Source organism: Centroberyx gerrardi, chromosome 2, assembly GCF_048128805.1.
Source record: "Centroberyx gerrardi isolate f3 chromosome 2, fCenGer3.hap1.cur.20231027, whole genome shotgun sequence".
Lineage (NCBI taxonomy): Eukaryota > Metazoa > Chordata > Actinopteri > Beryciformes > Berycidae > Centroberyx > Centroberyx gerrardi.
In genome coordinates, this window is record NC_135998.1 from 13,878,110 (window position 1) to 13,895,304 (window position 17,195).

At 42.0% G+C, this 17,195-nt stretch overlaps 1 protein-coding gene across 2 annotated transcripts in view; it reads right to left on the minus strand.

The window, feature by feature from the left end:
- The window catches only part of rabgap1 (RAB GTPase activating protein 1), a 96,410-nt gene that overhangs the window by 59,722 nt on the left and 19,493 nt on the right, over window positions 1-17,195 (minus strand). The window contains exons 3-11 of one of the 2 annotated variants that reach the window (XM_071901303.2): window positions 15,424-15,453; window positions 13,718-13,973; window positions 12,954-13,167; window positions 11,853-12,027; window positions 6,258-6,418; window positions 3,994-4,104; window positions 1,618-1,684; window positions 1,405-1,507; window positions 721-890 (exon numbers count right to left, since the gene is read on the minus strand). In XM_071901303.2, the coding sequence (XP_071757404.1) occupies window positions 721-890; window positions 1,405-1,507; window positions 1,618-1,684; window positions 3,994-4,104; window positions 6,258-6,418; window positions 11,853-12,027; window positions 12,954-13,167; window positions 13,718-13,973; window positions 15,424-15,453 (1,287 nt within the window). The remainder of the gene's footprint in view (window positions 1-720; window positions 891-1,404; window positions 1,508-1,617; window positions 1,685-3,993; window positions 4,105-6,257; window positions 6,419-11,852; window positions 12,028-12,953; window positions 13,168-13,717; window positions 13,974-15,423; window positions 15,454-17,195) is intronic. The other variant, XM_071901304.2, reaches the window with a different exon arrangement.

Sequence of the window (17,195 nt, forward strand, 5' to 3'; positions counted from 1 at the left end):
CACATTCAGAACACATCAGATAAGTTAAAGACGATCATCTCCCAACTAAACATAATCCATTTAAAAGGCACTGAAGCTGGCTCATTATGGCAAGAGAGGCCTTTGTGAGAGGCACTGAAAAACATGACAAAAAACAGAACATAAAGCAATTAACTAGAGACTTCCTCAGATTAATTAATAAAATGTTTATTATATATATGTTTATTTAGTAATTACAAAACTGCAGTGTATCAAAAGGAGTGAACGAACAATAGTATGCACTGCCACCCCAGTTCTGAAGGGTGGTTTCTCCCCTCTACTACCTTATACTACCATGGGAGCTGTCTCCTGCTATTGGTTAGTTAAGCACAACAATCATCAAAGCACCTGGAACATTTCAATGCATCGTTGTTCAAGAACAGGACACCTCTGTAAGCTTCGGTTAGTTTACTCCTACGTGTGACCTTCGGCCTTATCTGTTATTGGTCACAGCCTGGTACACGGCATCTCTTAGTTAGATGAACACACACCCACATAATATTCTTACACTAGATGGATACATTACGTAGTTAAACACACATATGCATGATATAGGCCTACTTTACTATGAAATGAGTATTTTTCTCTCACATCACAGCGGCCATTTGGGGCAATATGGCAGAGGCCTTTTGTGATCTTCCTAGTAATAATTTGATTTAATTTCATTACAGATGAAAAAAATGTTACAATGACTTGACGTACCTGTCGTAGTTTAAGATAGAAGGTCTCAGTGTAGCTGCGCTTGCTGAAGGGCCAGAACAGCCTGTCGTTTGGGGAGCACACTCTGACCCGGGTCTCCAGCAGAAAGCGGACTGGCTCCTCCACCTCTGTGATCACCAAGTCCACCGCCGTCGTCATATACATGAATTTGTCTGTGAAAACAAAGCAACAGCAAACATGTCATCCATCAGAAATGATGCAGTCCCGTCTGCTGCCAATCAGTAACAAACAAATATGTCACCTTTTTTTTACCTGGAATTGTAGCACCCCCTTTCAGCCAATCAGTGTAATTTTGAAAATGCTGGAGTGCAGTGGTGAGGTGCATCATTTCCCAAAGTTTTATCAAAATCCGATTGGTGCTGTTAGAGGTGTGTGTAGGTGTGTGTGTGTGTGGCTCTTGGACAAACTAACAAAGAAGGTGTGTAATTTTGAATATGCCAGAATGCAAAATCAAAAGTCAGTCCAATCAGAAAAAAAAGTCCAAAAATCCAATCAGCAGCTTCTGAGATATCACATGTAATGGATTGACAGACTGTCAGATGGACGAACAAATGATATATGAGTGCGTAAATATCCAATTATCCAATTAAATATGAAAAGAGTAAATAATAATTGAGGAGAATCATTCAATTTTCTTTGAATTTTTGACAGATTTTTGGCTGCTACCTTTAGGCGTCTCCTCATTCACAGCCTGGAACTGAGGCGTGTTGGGGTTCCAACTTCCCGTGATAATGTAGGACTTCCCGTCGGAGCTCTTCCCCATCGACTCCTGGAGGAGCACAAGGTAGAGGAAGTTAGTACATACGCATATACAGGCACAGCCTCATACAGACACACACACACACACACACACACACACACACACAGAGAGTCACCCACCAGGTCTAGCAGGTGCATGTCGCTGTTCTTCACATTTTTCCCCGGGCTCAGCAGGAGACCAAAGCACCTGGAGAAGAAACACACACAAAACCACACACGCACACACACATACACACACACGCATATGCATGCATGCAAACACACACAACCAAAAACAAACACGCACATACATACACACACGTACATGTACACACAGGGAGGGAAGAGAGAAGAGCAAGATGAATAAGAACACAAGAGAGAAAGGGAGAAAAAAAAAGAAAAAAAAGAGAGTAAGAGCGGGAACCACAGACAGAACAATAAATCTCTCTTTAGAGTAAAACCAGTTGTAAAACATCATACATATTTTACCACAAATAGCTTCCTGGATTGATCTCCTCTAACACAGACCAGAACATGGAGAACATTAAACACAGCACTTCAAGAAAATCCATTCCCAATCCTCACCTTGTCCGGGCCCATCGTACGATAACAAACCACCATGAAAGGGAAGTTCACCAGAAGGTGATGGAATGTTTAAATTTCAACAGCTTCATTAAACCACGGAAAATTAACAGTCTCAGAGACAGGTTCGCATCAATCAGCATCTCACGGCTGTGCCGGAACACTTAAACCCTGACACAGATAGATAGACGGATGTAAAGATATTCCCAGTGTGTGTTTATCAGTTATGGCTGAGTAATGCCTTTGTTATGAATGTCTCGTCAGACGTTTTAAGCAGAGACATCTCAACTGCAGCGGATGGAATGAACTCGGTCAGTCTGAGATGTATGACAAATTCTGTCTTCTTTTAATAGATCCTCGCTTCCTTCAGCCTCTCGTTTTTCATCCTTACGTCAGCGCATGAGGGTTATTTTACAGCAAGGGTCAGGCTACTTTTCGGGCATCCTGGTGGCTCAGTGGTTTAGGTGCATACTATGTAACTGCAGCGTCCTGGGTTCGAATCCGGCCCAAGACTTTTGTCACATGTCATCCCCCTTTCTCTCCCAATCTTTCATGTCTCTTTCTACTTTGAAGTATGTAATAAAGATGAAAATGCCCCCCCAAAAAATCTAGTTTTCATGGCACCTTTTTAACTGTGTATGGGAAACACTATTTCCCAATATTTCCCAAACTGTCGCAAAAACATATCAACACCAATTACTATGTTGAATTTGCTACTTGACTCCAGATGCCACCACCACAAATAACCTATACTTGTTCTCCTTCTTCAACTACTTCTACTAATAATAATAATAAACTTTGTACCACCTTTCATACAGAGGTACAAAGACAAAAACAAATCAATTAAAATTTAAAAACACTTGATTTAAGACCCATGTATAAATAAACAAAGTTTCTATGAGGGTTTTACAGAGAGCACAGAAGTTGCTGATCCGATATCAAGAGGCAGATAGTTCCAGTCTATGGACTTACGGTTTTGACACTAGAACATTCAGTAAGGCTTAGTCAGAAGCTGTAAGAAACAATGTAATACCCATAACGAGGCATCTAAGCTCGAGCTGTAGATATGGAGAGGCAGAGCTAAGAGGAAAAACAACAGGAAAAAACACACTAGCAGGGTACAAAGTTATCCCCACATTTTAGATCACTGGTGAACCAAACATCTATTTTGCATTTTATCTATCTTTCCTGAACAGTAACTGCCACATCAACTAATTAAACAGGACATCACTACAGGTAACAGGAACAGCCAGTATTGGCGGCCGACTGCTCCTTAATCCCCATTTATCCATGCCAAAATCTACAAATGTTACACCAAAGACGAATATCCCTTTAACAAAAACACACTCTTTTCCGCGCGACCACATTATGAGGTTTATTTGACAGATATTAAGACAGTGAGGGATACTGAACATTCATATAAAACAGCTTTCATCCGTAGTTCCGGTCGGTCTTAAAAAGTAGGCTGACCACAGGGCATCGTAACTGCTCAAGTCATCTAAGGCCCATGTTAACAATACATCATCTCCGCATCCTGGCTCATGCTGTGCGACTGCAGCCCTCTTTCCTGAACTATTTCACTGGAATGTCAAACATACCAATAAAATATGAAATAAATTAGGAAGGCAGACAGCCCAATCATGCCAAAAAGTATCCTTTTCTACTTCATGACAAGGATCTGACAAGGTATGCCACTGAACATTTAGAAAACAGATTAGTTTTCATCTGTGGTTCCTGGCACCCTTAAAGTTGGCTAATCGCTGACCAGATATCACTTTTATCTGACCACCAAAGTGAAACTATAATGTTTTTAGAGACATACTGTACAGTACAACTGGGACTTTCGGTGCTACTCTGAAGATGCGTTTCTGTGTGTGTTATGTGTGTGTGTGTGTGTGTGTGTGTGTGTGTGTGTGTGTGTAGGTGGTATTTTACCTCTCAATAGCCAGTTCCTTATTGGAGGTCTGCTGGACATAAATGACAATTTTCTTGTCCATTCCTGCGCGCAGCTTGAAGCTCTGCTTGTCTTTGTCTTTCGCCACAGCACTGAATATGTGAAAAGAAAAATAAATAATATTTCCCAAATGCTTGTCAGCAAAAAGATCACTGATGGAAAAAAACAAAGATTAACTTAGCACTAAGGATAAGTCTGGAAAGATTATATATAAGCACATTAGCCCTAGCTAAATTGTGTAGCAGATACAGTGGTCTGTGTAACAGTGACCACATTATACTGTAAGACAGCTTTACTATTTGAAACATTTACATTTACATTGAAAATCAGCCATGAAATTGAAATGATATTCAGGAAGTTATGGGTAATGGTGGACCACAAGCTGAGCAGACCCATGACTGTATTTATTATGTCTTACTGGGAAGGATATCAATAAATATAGCAGTTTCTTCTTATTGTGCTCACAAACTAGCAAACACAACTACACACAACACAGTAACTAGTGTTCCCTCTGCTACACCAATGGAATTCGCCCCCAGTCAGTCGGTCTGATTGACTGACAAAAATTAAAAGCATGGCCCCTGTTTACAACAGGCCCCTTTATCACAGTATAAGCATGCAAAAGAGCAGGAAAGAGGACCAGCTTTGAGACAGGAACAGTAATCAACATTCTCTAAACCCTCAGTGATACAAATTCCTGAGGAAACACTGAAAAGAGATTTCAGTTAAGAGATTCCTGAGTAAAAAAAAAAGGAAAATTCCATTAATCATTTTGAAATCTACTGCAAACATTTGTGCCAGATAGAACCTGGTCAACTGGAATATCAGCCTGACTCATGGTCTTATAATGTTCTGTGTATCGACTATAGATAAACAGGCTTGTTTACACCCTATTAGGGGAAGAAGAAGGATTCAAAAATATTTCACATTTCATGGATATTGTATCTTTATTTCTATAGTGCATCTGTTCCATATCTCATCGGTTGTTTTAACAAGGGGAAAATTGCTTATCCACAGATAACACAGTGTATGTGCACTTGCGTGTGAAAGCTGCACGCTTGGAAGTCAAGCAAACTAAAAATAATCAACCAAGAACTAATGAGGAGGAAATATGTGCTAGCTAAAAATAATCACAGGCAATTTTTTTTTTTGTTTTCCAAATAAGCTGGGTATTTGGGGCAGTTTGTGAACTCACGGAAGTGACTGAGTAAATGGGAAAATCAAAATAGAGAAAGACGGTGGGGGAGAGGGGTCGAAGGGGTCAACAGCTCCTTAAAGTAACACCATGACTGAACCTCAAAACCGACTGATTTCCTTTGTGTTATCTTGTCTCAGTGTAGATTAAGTGTCGATGTGTTGTCTGTGGGAATATTCATGTTTTTGGAGAGAAACCCCAAGAAATTCACAGTCTGTGGAAGCTGAATAAGAGTAAGGAAGACAAGGACAGGGCCTACGACAGAAGTCTGAATGCTCTCATGAATGTCTCATTCTCCCTGCAATAACTCTCCCGAGCCAGGCCACCGCATTAAATCAGAGCGTATTCTTACTTAACATGCTTGGTTAAACAGAGGTCAAAAATATGAATGTACTGTGAGACATAAAAAGGGCTTTGCACATTAAAACATTGAAATGAGCCAATAACTGTCCTGTAAAAGGAGGATGAGGGACAAGAATGGGCCAGGTGTGTGTGAGTGCACAAGTGTGCATGTGTATGTGTGTGTGCTTGTGATGAGGAATACATCTCTATGTGGATCTGGGAGGGGAAGGATTATAAAAAAAATTATAAATTAAAGTAAGCATGTGTCTACAGCTCCGAGACAAAAAAGGGAGCCTCAAGTCTCTTTTCTCTTTGGTGTTATTTTCATCATTGCCTTGTTACATGACTGTCATGTTCATTTTCACGGTGTGGGACACTAAAAGATCTAAGAGCATGAGGGAAGGTCAGAGAGGCAGCTAATTCAGTTAATGTGGATTTTGAGAGAGCGGTCCAATACTGTTCTGTTCATAAATGCAACGCATACATACACTTGGATGATCGAGGGTGGCTACCACGAAAAAAAAAAAAAAAATCATATATTCTCAAATCTATAATGGTTCATGGGTTTTGTAACTGGGTCATGTCAAATTGTGCTCACCTGGTACAACAACTGCGTAGGAACCCAGAGTGTTAATGCCATGCTCTACAAATCGAGTTACACAGGCAAATGTGTGTTTGTGTGTGTGTGTGTGTGTGTGTGTATCTCACCTGAAGGTACCCTTGCCGTCATCCTCCTTGATCTCCAGGCTGACGGTGAAGGTGAACAAGTCGCTGTCAGGGGTGAGGGGAGTGGCCTGCTGGGACGACAGCACTGCCTTCTTAGCTGACCGCCGGAACGCTGTGGCAAAGCTGTACAGTATCCTACTCACCTGCAGATACAGTACACACACACACACACACTTTAATATACACAAAAACATACAGTAAGCCACTAAAATGGGGTGGGATGATAACACACACATACAATTTACACGGTTCCCACACTCACTTGGACATCAAATTCAAAGACTTTTCAATGAATCTCAACATTGTGTTTGGTGAAATTCAAGGATTCAAAATTGGCATGTTTTGGGGTAAGACATGACATACAAAGCCATATAGTAACATACTGTTAAGTAATCATGCATGTGTGTGTGTACACACAGATGCATCCAGACACACAGAAACGCACACACAGAAACACACACACACTAGAAATCCACTATAAACACACAAGACTGTACAGAGAATATACGTACATACACACATAAAGTACACAAAGCTGTACAATAATGCACAAAAATTCCATACCCAAACACACTTTAATACACAAGTGAGACATACATTTGTAAAACTCTCTCTCTCTCTCTCTCTCTCTCTCTCTCTCTCTCTCTCCCTCTCTCTCTCTCACACACACTAAGAGCCTAGGGGAGATATGATACAATGTGATTACAAGTTGGCTTTATCATATGAGCTGTGGTTTACTCTTTTGTGTTAGTTAATCTCCTCATAGATAGATAACAGATGGGAGATAAACTAGCTGAGAAGCTAATGGCTGACAACGTCACCTGGCTAAAAGTACTTAGTAGTTCTACTTAGTAGTTCTTACTTTTTTCCACTGTGAGTGTTCTAATCTGTTTTTACATGAAGCAAACAAAAGCTAATTTTAACTCACTGCCTCAATATGCTTGTGACCACGTATGAGTGTCTTGTGCGTTTTCACAGACAAGAGATCGTTTGATCTAGAGTTATTAATCTAATGACATAAGACTTCTCTGGCACAAGCATCAGCATTCACATGACTGGGACCTCTAATTACATAGTACCTACAGTAGTATCAGTTAATAATCTCATACAGACCCACAGCAGTAAGACATACTGTACACACACTTCCACATGTACAGACACACAAATATCTAGACACAACCACATAAACACATAAACTATAACTCAATTGCTCAGACACGCACACACACACACACACACACGTCATTTACTTACATCTCCACATCAACACAAGAAATACAGAGACAAACAATACAGATGTATTCGGTAGATTTTGAAAGACTTGGCAATTACATGTGTGATCAGTTCACTGTCACACTCCGCCCACACAAAAAAATTAAATTTGAGAAAACAAAAAGCAGCACCTCCTCTAGTTTGCACAACTGCCAGTAAATGCTGCCATCGAACTTTTGATTTGAATTTATAACACTGATGAAGCCCAAAGGGCCAAAACTTGTGTCTTATAAAGAACAAGTACACTTGTGCTTTTTAGGTGTCTAGGGGTGTATGCACGATTGTAGCGAGTGAAACTATGTTGACTTTAAAAACTCCACCTTGAATTGTTGAACAAAATATTTAATTGATGCACTGATTGACCCACTACAGTTAAAAAACCACTAAGCTACTTCCTGGTATGTGGATGTACAGCGCACCAGCCTCCAGTTGGTTGATGCTTGATGACTTTTACCGTACTGTCTGGTGTACGAGCGCACACTGGATTTCCTTATCTAGGACTCTCACGGCTCTGTGCGTCCTAAAGAGTGCATACCGTAATTCCCCTAAGCAGTGTGCATGACATAAAGCTTTGCACACACATGCACATACATATGCACCCAAGAATGCATGCATGAACAAATGAACGAACAAACTAACAACACACAGAGCACAGTGCTCCTCGCAATAATAATTGGCAGTGGGAACTGATAGAATTTATGTTCTTCTACACAAGTCTCTGGCACAGCCTCCACCCTCATCCTATCCTATAATTTACACATACAATAAAGTCACAGTTTCACAACAGCGACAAATAAGCTAGCTAATTAGGAGCAGAGATCCAACAGAAATGTCCAGTGAAGAGATAATATATTACAATGCAAAACACTGGTCTAATAATAACACTTGGACATTTGCTTTTTTGGCTTGAAAAAAAGACATATCAATTAAGTTTTAGTCAACATACTGACTTATCATTGCCTATAAATCTGAGTGTGGAGTTATTGTCCCTATCAACATTAAACGGAAAACAGAAACTCACCCCCACCAGAGACCGCAGGGTGCTGCTGCATCTGCAGCCCCAGTGACGAGCAGAGATGGGGGGTGGGGGGTACAGACTGGAAAACTGGTTGTTACCGATTCATTTACTTATTACCGTTCACTTATTGTACTGTTCTTTTGATTTGATTTAGGTTGAAGTCCCACTCACAAGACCTCAGACTTGTGAGCTTGGCTACACAATCTTTCTTTCATTTGTCATGACTGTATACACACACAAAAGCAAACACGCACACACGATGACACAAACAAAAGCTTGTCCCCAACAGAGGTCGACACCACAGTGGTTCTGGATCATCTGTAACCCCAGCGCTCAGCAGAGCTTGGGGGTTAGTGACTGGGAGATGGTGTGGGGAAACTGCTGTTATCAATAAATGACAGTGTTCTCTTGCTTTGTTTTAAGGCCAAAGTATAAAGCAGCTTCTAACCTCTCCTACACAATGGCTTTGTTTTCTTTCTGGTGGAGTGGGAGGATGTTAGGGAATCGCGGAGGGGTTTATTTGTTGAGGAACAATGGGGGGCTGGATGTAGGAGACGGAGGATGAGTGGAGCTAGATGGGGGCCCAGTCTTGTATCTATGAAATTATGCGAGTTGAAACATTGAAAGGTTTGAACAATGGTATTCTTGTTCTGCACTTTTCCAATCAATGTTTGTGCCAAAGCTGATCAGTTTTGCATGGCTCCACATGGCCTTTTTGTTCTTTTTTTATGTAGTGGAAAGGAGTTATATTGGGCCTGGGACAGCTGATCACTGATCTGCAAGACCTTGAACTGTGTGATTTTACCCTTTTGTCTTGGCCACTGGAGTTATGAACACAGCCTCTGCCCTGGAACTGGACATTTTTTTGTCCCTTTATGCAAATGCAGGAGAATATTAAAAATAAAAAGCCTGAAGAAAATGTTTAAGTGTTACAGTTTTCACTCTAGTATTTCCTATAAAACTAAATTACATGTGTCTCTCTCTGGATTTGAGGAAAAACTGTAGCATTAAAGAATTTTCAAGCATCCAGTTGCTTGTTTTTACTTTGTGGTGAGGCAACAATTTCTTACTTGGCAACACTATCGTTACGTACATTTTAATATGAGGCATCGGAAGTATCCTTAGCTTCTACCTGATTGACAATCTAGATCTACAGCCATCTGTCAATGCCCAGTTTGTGCTCCTCCTTGTAAACATTTCATTTTATTTAGATTAAGATCCCAAATGGCTTAAGTGAAACCAGTCCACTGGAGCCTTACTGATTTGAATCGCACAGCTCTAGATATACATCTCTGGACAGGGGCAGCAAGTTTATGGGAGAAAAGGGAGGTGTTGGACATATGACTCAGCAGGGTTCTGCATCACTATCAACACCAGGAGACTGGGAATTGTTAGCTACTAGCCTTGGGGGCCTGACTGGGAGGTCTGGCACAGGAAGGCAGAGTAGGACTGAGGAGGTGGTTTGCTTTATGCATGGAGAGTTCCTTTCCAAAATCCCCAAATCCGTTTAGGAATTTTTTTTTTATCTATTACTCAAAATCTCAAAAAAAAAACATATGATTACATCCTCAACAATGCTGCTATTTTGTCAGAAGTCAGAAGTCCTAAAGATAGCTAGTAATTTATATATTCTAAAATGCCTTATTTCTCCAGAGACTGTGTCATACTTTTCCATTTATAGGTAAAGAATGCTTCACATGCTCTTCGCGATTTGATTTTAGGATTAGGTTGCTTGCTTAGGGCAGAGAACACAGCCGAGGGGCTCTGATGGCCTGATACTGCAAGGAGCCACCACAACGCTACCTCAGTACAGTGTGTGAATACAGCGGGTGTGGGTACGTGATCAGAGAATTGTGAAAAAGCAGAAAAAATAAGAATTTGGTCAATAAGTCTGTATCTTTTAGGTATGGCTATTGTGCCCCAAAAATGAGAACTCCTGAGCTAGCAGGAGGCGCGGGGTGAAGGTGGTGGTTTAGGAAGGCTGAGGAGGTTGTTTACAGTGGGTTTGAGGGCTGATGTGAGGCGTGTGACTAGCATGACTTTTTCCAGGAGAAGAAACGGGCTGACTCACTACGGGCTGATGGTCAGAATAAGAAGCGGAGAAAAAAAAAAGAAAAGTTGGAAGTGCTGGAGTTTGGTCGGCTGCTCGGGGTTTGTGAGGAGAGGGGGCCGGTGAGGTAAGATGACAGCTGAAAGAAACCGGGAGCGCAGAGCGGTAAGACTGTGGGGAAGAGGATGAAGAAAAAAAAGGAGGGCAGGGGGAGCAGGAGGGAGACATCTGGTTGTTAGGTAAACAGGTGAAATACTATAGGTGGGGGTTTGTGCGTGCATATGTGTGTGTGTGTGTGTGTTAGTGTGAGCATCTGTGTGTAAAGGATGAGAGTCTGGAAGGTGGGAAACTGGATAGTGAGATGATGTGGGACTGATAAAGTAGTGTCTGTCTGGGGGCTCTTAGTGACACTGAAGGAGAGTGCTTCCATGAAGGGGAAATTAGGTCACTGAACACTGAAGCAGTACTTTAACCCAGATTCATGAGTGGCTTCCCTCTCCTCTTCCTTTATATGTCTACTGATGGGACTATATGAGCAATGACACTTAGTTTCCCTTGGAAGCTGGTTTGGGTGATTGTGCGAGCGCGCGCCTGTCTGTGTGCAAGCGTGTGCATGGGAGAGCAGCCTGCAGAGCTGGACATAAATCCTTAGGGTCCATTGAGGGAGCACCCACACTGACATAACACCCTGAGGGACAGGCTACAGAGAGCTCAACTATTCAAGAGAAGGTCAACCAGGGTACTGAGGGCACCAAGTGTGTGTGTCTGTGTCTGTGTTTGTGTATTTTAATGTGAGCGGAGGCAAGACATGTGACCCACAGAGAATGAGATAGAAAAAGTGGGAAAGCAAGAGAGAGGAATAAAGTGTCAAGCGAAACAGTGTAGTCAGAGCAGAGATCTGTGAGAGCAGTTCTTGCTCCCCCTGTTGTTCACTATGTGAATAGCAGCAACATTGCTGGGCAACTGGTTTGTGCACATGTGTGTGTGTGTGTGTGTGTGTGTGTGTGTGTGTGTGTGAGAGTTTGTGTGTGTGTTATAATGTGCCTTAATGTGAAAGCAAAGCAACTGGAAGAAACAGAGAAAAGATAAATCTATCCTCTATTTTATCTATCAGTAAAAATCAGCAAATGCATTCCTGTTTATGTGCAGGTCTTTGTGATGACTGTCAGCAGTGTGGAGAAGAGAGCTGCATATATGGAGCTAAAGTGTACAGTCAATCAAATCAGTGAATCCTCACCGCCTCTTGGATTTGGCAGCGGAAAACATGGATTCTGAAGATCTCAGCATTGTAGTGGCTCTCAGTGAAGGCAAAGCAGTCGCTCTCTGGTGTGCCATCATGGCCGCGCACACAGAACAGAATCTTATAGATGGGGTAGTTGGCGATCTCCGTACTGGTGTGGGGGTCCAGCAACCTGTAAGAGTTGAGAACAGGATAAAAGGTTTTTGTTTGCAATCTGAAAAGCCATTACCGCAGAGTGAGGTCTGCGTGTGTGTAGTGTGCGTGTCTCTCATGTGTGTATAATGTGTGCATATGCCTGCCTGTGTACAAGCGTATGTGTTTGGATGTGTCGGTGTCTATGCATATACATTACAGTATTGATCAGGGTGTCCTTTAGTTTCGTTTACCTACTGTGGCCCTCCATAGCTATAAAAATATAAATATGATGAAAAATCATCTTCTGGCCTTATTGCTCAGCACAGCTGTCTATATATCATTAGGGTTGGGAATTAATAAGACTTTAACAATGTCGATTCCAGAACAATTCCTTTTTAACAAACTGATTCCTTAATGATTCCCTTATTGGTTCCTTTCTTATATATATTACATCTATAGCACCTCCAAAAATACTAAGTTTGTAACTGAATTTATGGAAATGAATAAAAAATATATAGTGCTCATACCACACTGTTTTATTATTGTGTTATTCACAATACCAGTTACTCTAAAATTGTACACAAATTACACAACTGTACACTGTTTATGCCATTGACTGAGAGGTTGTGACATGACGTAGGCTCAGGTTAGAGTGTGTGTGCAGTCCAATTCTCCACAGAACAGGAGCAGTTTTCTAGCAGTATTGCAACAAAGAGGACAAACTACAGTAGACTCTATGGAAGTGCATCCACACTTTGCATCATGCATCAATTTCCAAATAAAATCCTTTAAACTGCAACTCCTACTGGCGTCCGGGCCCCGGACCGAACCTGGGCCTCATATCCAAAATTATCCCTAGCCACCACATCTGTAAAAAATTCTACTCTAAGTGCCCTTGACAACATATTATACAGTGTAATATCCACATCAAGCTGGCACTGATAATCCATACGTTCCCCTTACCTGACAGTGCCTTCAGACACGCCTGGCACCGACAGCGTGACGTCCAGGGGGAGTTGGCACTGCCCTCTGAGGATACTCATCATGCGGAGGGCCTCCACCTCACTGCGGGGGGCGTTGACCGAAGCACAGCCCAGATATGTCAGCTGGCTGAACACTACACTGTCCTCATCTGGGATGGGAGTCCCGGGGCTGCCTTCTGACGACGACTCGTCCGCTGCAAAGTGGAATTAGAGGAGAGGAGAGGAGAGGAGAGGAGAGGAGAGGAGAGGACAGGAAAGGAAAGGAAAGGAAAGGAAAGGAAAGGGATTCTATTATTTTTTTGAAGATTCATATTATGATCTTATTGTTATACATCAACAACATTGTCATTGTCTGAGATGAGATGACTTGCCTTCTTCAAGGAGGAATGAATTAGGGGGAGGGGGCAGGTGGGTAGAGAAGAGAAAGGTGTATATCAATGAATCACTAAAACTTCTACAACAGTACAACTATACAAAATACAAAATTTATATTCATATTTGAATAGAGGGCACAAGGTAAATGAGAAGAAAATGTCAAGACAACATCTGCTACAAGGGAGGAAAAAAGAGAGGGAAGGGGAGAACGTACTGTATGATGTGACTTAAACACCTTGGTGCTACAATGCCCTTGCTCTTAGTGCCTTAAAAACAACAACTATAACACTGTGAATATTGAGCCAGTGTACAGTATGTGCTTTGACAGAAGCTAGAAAAGAAAATGAGAAAAGTCCCGTCACGGCTCACCTCGGTACGACCGCTCATTCAGCTCACTCTCCTGAGCCGTCTGAACTGGAAGCACCATCTCCACCTTGGGCGGGGGTGTGCTGAGAGGGTCTGTGCCTGGTGGTACAGGTGACGCTGTAGTGGGAAGGCCATGGTCCCCCCCAACAAGGTGGTCCATTCCTATTTCTGGTGCAAGTCCAGTGTCAGCTACTGATGGGTCCATCAGAACATCCTCTAACTCTCTCTGTAGTTGCTGCTCACTTCCGTTCCCCACGATCTGACACACACACATACAGGTGTAGAAACAAGAACACACACACACACACACACACACACACATAGAAACAGACATGCACAAACACACCGAGGAGTAGGGACAAAAGGAAGCATAAAAACCCACACATTTAGACTCATATACACATAATTAAAAGCACACACAGATATGCCTGTTTTAGAGATCATTGTACTGACCTGGCCTACAACAGTTACTCAACAAAACAAGTCAAAATTAGCAACTAACAAGCAACTAACAAGCTAATCCTTAGGCCTACATCAAGTGTGTTGGAATTTCCTCTTTCATGTTGTGGGAGTGTGCACAGAGTTCACTGAGCGGCAGCTCTGTGCTGCCCATTTAACAGTGATCTTGAGATTCATTTCCAGTGTGTTCAAGGAAGGAAGGCACCTTTCAAATGATTTAGCCTACATTTTATGTTGGTGTGAGATATGTTTATTACATTTAATCCAATATTAGTGATTAGTAGGTATGTCAATTTTGGTTGTGAAACTCCTAGATCAGTTCATTTGTACAGCAAGAGATCAGAACTGCTGTCAACTCTAACTGAGCCTAAGCTTGTTCCAAAGCTACCTATAGCAAACAAAGAGCAAGCTAAAGGGTAGACAAACCATCAAGCCATACAAAAGGAGGCAAGGCCCTATTTCACCTGCCTGCTGTGGCGGCAGAAAATACTGGGGGACAGCAGAAGTAACCTGCAGAGGGCACTGTTGAGCAATAGGCAGGATAGGCTGATTTACACAAGAATAGAGAATCTGATTTTTCGTCCTTTGTGGCCTACGCATTATGTTTTCATAGCTGAGTAATCAGGTTCAATATTCAAAGTGGGCTCTGCATGTATAGACAGCCATAGATAATATCTGTGCCACATATGTTTTACCATTTGTGCAATGCAGCCATAGTCCTACAATTGCCTATAGCAGGATGGATACTACAACTACACTGTCTAAATTCCCAGTGCCATATAATGAGAAAAGATTCTTATATAAATGAAGTCAAATTGCCTCTGCTTTTAAGAAACTGTTTTTGTTGTAAGGCAACAATCAATTCTCTACTGAGAGCCATTAAGTCCATATATATCTGACATAACCACTTCATTATACAGCTTCGGATAAGCCTTGTCAGTTTCAGGTCTTGCTAAAAGCCTGGGCAGTTGTCAGGTAGAACTAAGTCCTATATGCGAGTGTCTACTGTATCACTACCATCATCAAAACAAGTGTTGAATAGGCTAGCTAAGGCCATCAATCAACAGCCAGTCAAAATACAGAGAGCACAAAGCACAGACAGAATCACCACGGAATCACATCACAGAATTAGAGAAAAATAGAAAAACACAAGCTATAGAGAGAGAGAGAGAGAGAGAGAGAGAGAGAGAGAGAGAGAGAGAGAGAGAGTCAGGAGGAGAAAAAGAAAGAGAGCGAGAGAAGAAACTGACCTTAAAGCTGACCCCTTCCTCAGAAATCACCTGCATAACAAACAACAAGTTTAGACACACTGACTCGTCTCTGACTGGATGGGCTGACTGGTGGGGAAGGAAATGTGCATAATAGTGTGTAGACGAAAACCAAAACATGATATCTGGATGGCCAGGTGTCAGTGAATGGGGTGACTTCACCACAAGGTATTGACAACACTGGATGTGTGTGGGATAACTTCTTTCTTACCTCAAATGGCAACGAGTCACTGGCCACAAAACGACACAGCACTAGCATCTCAAATCTGTTTTCCATCAAAATCATTGTGATCCATCAACAGATTATCTATTTATGGAATGTGTGAAATCACATGCTCTTATCTCCAAGCATGTAAAATAAACAATAGAAGCGTGTGACCGTTTGCTGTGAATTGAACATGCCACTTCCCTGCTCTGCTGGCGCCATCTTCTGGTAGCTTTACAACATCGAGTCAACAATTAATTCCCAGAATTCACAAAGTACAGTAATGATGTGCACTAATGGACACTGTATGAACATGTGAGCCAACTGCTTAAGTAAACCCAATAAAAGGAAATGTGATAACATTTTAACTGGTAAACTGGAAGAGGCATGGACAAAATGTGACCTAAGAGAGGTGAGATGAGAGAGAAGAAGAGAGGAGAAGAGAGAGGAGGAGAGGAGAGGAGTGGAGAGGAGAGGAGAGGAGAGGAGAGGTGAGATGAGAGAGGAGAAGAGAGGAGAGGAGAGAGGAGAGGAGAGGAGAGGAGAGGAGAGGAGAGGAGAGGAGAGGAGTGGAGAGGAGCAGAGCGGAGAGGAGAGGAGAGGAGAAGAGAGAGGAGAGGAGAGGAGAGGAGGTAACCTGAACCCATTAGGGACACACACAGGATGGTGGCGAGTAGCTACATTTCTTCCCTCAGAAACATCTTCACTCTCTTTGCAGAGAGACACACCCTAGTCCCAAAACACCATTATTTTCCCTGACAATGAGTTCAAAGCACTCGCAACCACATCGCCGCAAAGTTTGTCAACCAATATCTGCTAAATAATTGCTAGCTGAAGCATGACTCATACAGCAAGGGACATATACTGGACATATAGGACTAACAGTAGCACTTAATTGACAACTAATGGGAGATGTTGCCTCAAAGTTAAGTTGCACGCAACTTTTCTTTGCTGACTAGCTGTCGCCAAATGACAACCGTAAATATATTGCTGACTTCGATGAGGTCTTTATTTCTCCACTACCCGGCACTAATTTAAAAACAAAACACAATATACAGTAGAAGTACCCTTGTTTGCGACATATGAACAACCAGTTCAGCACAAACCCTGTGACAATGTGCTCTCAATTTATGGCGATGTGCACTTCCCAACGAGGATTTGAGGGCTTCCTTTCTTCAAGCAACAAATGAAAGAGGACAAATACAGATCTAAGACTAACTGTGAGAAGAGGGTGGGTAGAGTGAGAATGTGGAAAAGGCAAAACATGAAATGGTTAGCCTTATTAGAGAGTGAGAATAATAAGTGAGTGAGTGATCTAAAATCGGTGCATGTTTAAAAAGATGGAGGAGAGCTTTGGACAAGTGAGTGATTAACACAACCAGTTGAAAATGGAATATGTACGGCCTGGACATGTGACCTGGGTGTCTGAAGGAATCCTTGGACAAAGTGAAGATGAAGTGAATACCAATATGCTTTTAGTAAACCATGCTCTGGATTCTGAAATAGGGTCTATCCTAAAACAGGAGTGCTGATATGTTACCCGTTAGCC